The sequence below is a fragment of the Cucumis melo genome, chromosome 5 (genome assembly GCF_025177605.1).
Source record: "Cucumis melo cultivar AY chromosome 5, USDA_Cmelo_AY_1.0, whole genome shotgun sequence".
In the NCBI taxonomy this organism is placed as follows: domain Eukaryota; kingdom Viridiplantae; phylum Streptophyta; class Magnoliopsida; order Cucurbitales; family Cucurbitaceae; genus Cucumis; species Cucumis melo.
In genome coordinates this window covers 23,927,673-23,931,290 of record NC_066861.1, presented here as the reverse complement: position 1 = coordinate 23,931,290, position 3,618 = coordinate 23,927,673, and the positions used below count along the sequence as shown (strand labels likewise).

The 3,618-nt window shown below is 32.4% G+C and overlaps 1 protein-coding gene across 1 annotated transcript; it reads left to right on the top strand.

The window, feature by feature from the left end:
* The first annotated feature begins 1,236 nt into the window (after positions 1-1,236).
* On the top strand, positions 1,237-3,395 carry LOC103492879 (40S ribosomal protein S8-like). The gene is made up of 6 exons (XM_008453427.3): positions 1,237-1,327; positions 1,812-1,860; positions 1,956-2,028; positions 2,410-2,740; positions 2,914-3,083; positions 3,190-3,395. Exons 2-6 carry the CDS (start codon positions 1,857-1,859, stop codon positions 3,269-3,271), a joined length of 660 nt encoding a protein of 219 aa, XP_008451649.1. The 5' UTR covers positions 1,237-1,327; positions 1,812-1,856; the 3' UTR covers positions 3,272-3,395.
* The last annotated feature ends 223 nt before the right edge of the window (positions 3,396-3,618 follow it).

Here is a 3,618-nt window from a genome sequence, read left to right as displayed (position 1 = left end):
TTTTATTTGTTGTTTACATGTTTTTCATCATTGTAATGAGATGTAGTGCTCGCCTTGAAATTTGTTAATAAACTTTGTAATCACATTGAAGAATAAAATAGAAAATAAAGGCTTAAAAAAAACCCTTCTTTTATCTCTCTTTATTATCTTTTTCTCCCCTTTGTAGATATATAATTTCATTATATTGATATAGATAATTATCTATGTATATCGATAGATATCTGTTAAATATATACTTTTTTTATTAGAAATTTCATTTAGATAAATTAGATTTAATTAGATAAGGCTTCAAAGGAAGAGATATCTTCTATCCTAATATATAAATAATACCTATATATTAAAGATTCGTAAAAATATTTATAAATAAAAAGAAACTACCTTTTTTATTTTATTTCATCCAAAAGCCCTTTTATTTTTATTTTTAGTTCCACGGTCTGGGGTTAGTACCTAGCCAAGCTTTTTTTGTTCCAATAAATAGTAGATTAAATTATTTATTTGATTTGAAAATGTTTTTGAACCTTTATCACTATCTTTACATATATTATTACTATAACAATATGAAAATTATGATTTTTTATTTGTTACCATTACTATTATCGTTATCGGTATAGAGTCAAACAATAACAATAACGTAACAGTAACAATAACAATAAATGCGACAAATTCGATAAATGTGATTAAAAGCAATCCATAACTAGTTTAACATAACAATAATTTGACATGATCATCCACTCTAGAGAGGGAGATTGGAGTCTCACAACCTTCAATTGTTATACTATAAAAACAATCCAATTTTGTTTACAACTTATGTCTAGTATGATTCATCAATCAATAGTCTCATTTCGATTAAACTAAATTTCACTACATTTTGGTAAACGTGACATTAATTATTAAACTTAAAAGTGTTAAATACCAATTTTTCAAAAGATAGTTGTAAACATAACAATTATATTTAAAATAATTAAGTATATATCAACATTAAAAAATTATAAATACAACAAAATTTGTCAAAATCTATTGGAGAATCTATTACCTATAGACCATAAGAAATCTATAGTTAATAGATTTTGTTATATTTACTCATTTTAAAAATAGTGCTACATAATAATTATTTTTTTACGCAATTTTCGAGTTACAATTATCTAAATAAGACATATGGTGGCCCAATAAGGCCCAACAAGGCCCAACAATAGGCCCAACAATAGGCCCAAACCATTAAGAAGAAAGTGAAACAAACTGAAAGCAAATTAAACCTAACCCTCGCCGCATCAAAACCCCTTTGAGTCCCCTTCCATTTTCTCTCTCGACCTTCTCTCCATCGTTCAAGGTTCGTTCCTCACTGAATCTGTTTTCTTCTTTACTAGATTTCTTTGTGTTTTACCATTGTCGCAATCTTGATTGAATGTTTGTTTGTTTAATTTTACCCACTACTCCTTCTCACAGTTCCATAATTTTGTCTGATTGTTAGATATTGAATTGTAATTAACAATGGGTGTTCTCTCTCTGCTGCTCATGGTGATTTCATGGTTATTATCGCAGTTTTATTTATTACTGATGCAATGGCTATTTCAATATTGAATTTTGGTTATCAGTTTGCTTTAGCTTTAGCTCTAAAATCTGGTTGACTTATTGTAAGCTTTTGTTCGAATGGTTCAGAGGTTACCTGTGATGTTGATGGTTTTTCTTCTAACATTTATGTTATTGATTTTTTATTTACTCGTCTTTGGTGCTACTGTTTAGGTTTTCGTTTTCTTTTGGGTTGCCTTGGTTTGATGTGCATTAGATTGCTGGTTTGGTTGATATTTTTTCAGGAACCCTAGACTCGTCTTTACTCCGAGAGCTCTCGTCATATCAAGATGGGTATGTCAGATAGATTTTAAAGATTGTTAACACACATTTAAATTCTGCACGTGTTTTCTTTTTGTTAATCTGAGATTTTTTCTTCTTTTTTATAGGTATTTCCCGTGATTCTATGCACAAAAGGCGTGAAACTGGAGGCAAGAAGAAGGCTTGGAGGAAGAAGAGAAAGTAACTACCACTTATTTTATTTCACTGAGTATATTTTTAACAATCAGTTTTTATTTTCATTTCCTTACATTAACTGGTAATAGTTTCAATGGAAAGTTCGTATATCCTTTCTTTGCCTAATATTGGTACGAATCTGTAGTTTTGTAGGTTAGGCTGAATTTTTTTAGTTAGCGGAAAGGAAATATCATTTGTTTTCGTCTCCAATATAGATTTAATCTTCTCTTAAATCGGGTGTTTATGCTTTATTAATCTGCATTATCTCTCTGATTCTCTCAGATGGATTGTTGTTTAATTTTATGTAACAATCACAGATGATTTCTTTTGTTCAAATCGAGATACTGCTTTAATCTGCTATTGTTTGTTTCCTCGCTGTATGTGAAGGTATGAGCTTGGAAGGCAACCTGCCAACACCAAGTTATCCAGTGACAAGTCAATCAGGAGGATTAGAGTTCGAGGGGGTAATGTGAAGTGGCGTGCGTTTAGGCTGGATACTGGAAACTACTCTTGGGGTAGTGAGGCCGTGACTAGAAAGACCCGTATTCTTGATGTGGTCTACAATGCATCTAACAATGAGCTTGTTCGTACTCAAACCTTAGTGAAGAGTGCCATAGTTCAAGTTGATGCAGCACCATTTAAGCAGTGGTATCTTCAGCATTATGGAGTGGATATTGGCAGGAAGAAGAAGACCTCTGCATCTGCTAAGAAGGAAGAGGTAGAGGACAATTCATGGATTAAATAATTCATTTGGTTCATGTAATTTTCAGTACAAGTTGTTATGTGCAATTAAGTTTCTTATGAGAAGTTAGTGCATTTGTAACCATTACAGATAGTTGAATGGGACACAACATTTGATCGATATCACAGCTTGATTTTTATGGTTGATAGGAAGGCGATGCTGGCACTGAGGAGGTAAAAAAGAGTAACCATGTCCAGCGCAAAATAGAGAAACGTCAGCAGGACCGTAAGCTCGACCCACATATTGAAGAACAATTCAGCAGTGGTCGTTTAATGGCTTGTATCTCATCAAGGCCCGGTCAATGCGGCCGAGCAGATGGGTAAGGATTGCGAAGCTCCTAATGATTCTTTTTTCTCATGTTCTTTCTTACTTGATGAGCACAATCATTGTGGTGTGTTGCCTGACGTTTTGGTAAAATTTAACAGATATATCTTGGAGGGCAAAGAGCTCGAATTCTATATGAAGAAGCTCCAAAGAAAGAAGGGAAAAGGAGCTGGTGCTGCTTAAATTTTGTTATGGCTTCAGCCAGTATTTCTGTTTTCACTCTTTTTCTTATGAAGACAACGAGTTGTTGCAGCTATTTTGGAACTTTGATTTTGCTGGTAATAGTTTAATTATAGTACTTTTGACATTTTTCATGTTAACAACAGTTCGCTTATTAGCTTGAGTTTAAGTTCTAAATTCTTAGTCAATTTATGTAAGCGGGTTGGTTTGGTTGTTTGATCTAGAATTTATAGAAGTACAAATGGATTATAGAGTGATTTAAACTCCCATTGCTTCTCTTAAACCAATTTCGCTGAAGTTCCCACTTTATAATTTTTGTTATGTCTGAAAGTTCTAAGTTTCCAATTCTT

Excerpts from the sequence above, each read along its gene's own strand:
- LOC103492879 (XM_008453427.3), top strand. Across the intron at positions 2,029-2,409 it reads GCTTGGAGGAAGAAGAGAAA|GTATGAGCTTGGAAGGCAAC; the intron begins GTAACTACCACT and ends CTGTATGTGAAG. Across the intron at positions 2,741-2,913 it reads CATCTGCTAAGAAGGAAGAG|GAAGGCGATGCTGGCACTGA; the intron begins GTAGAGGACAAT and ends TATGGTTGATAG.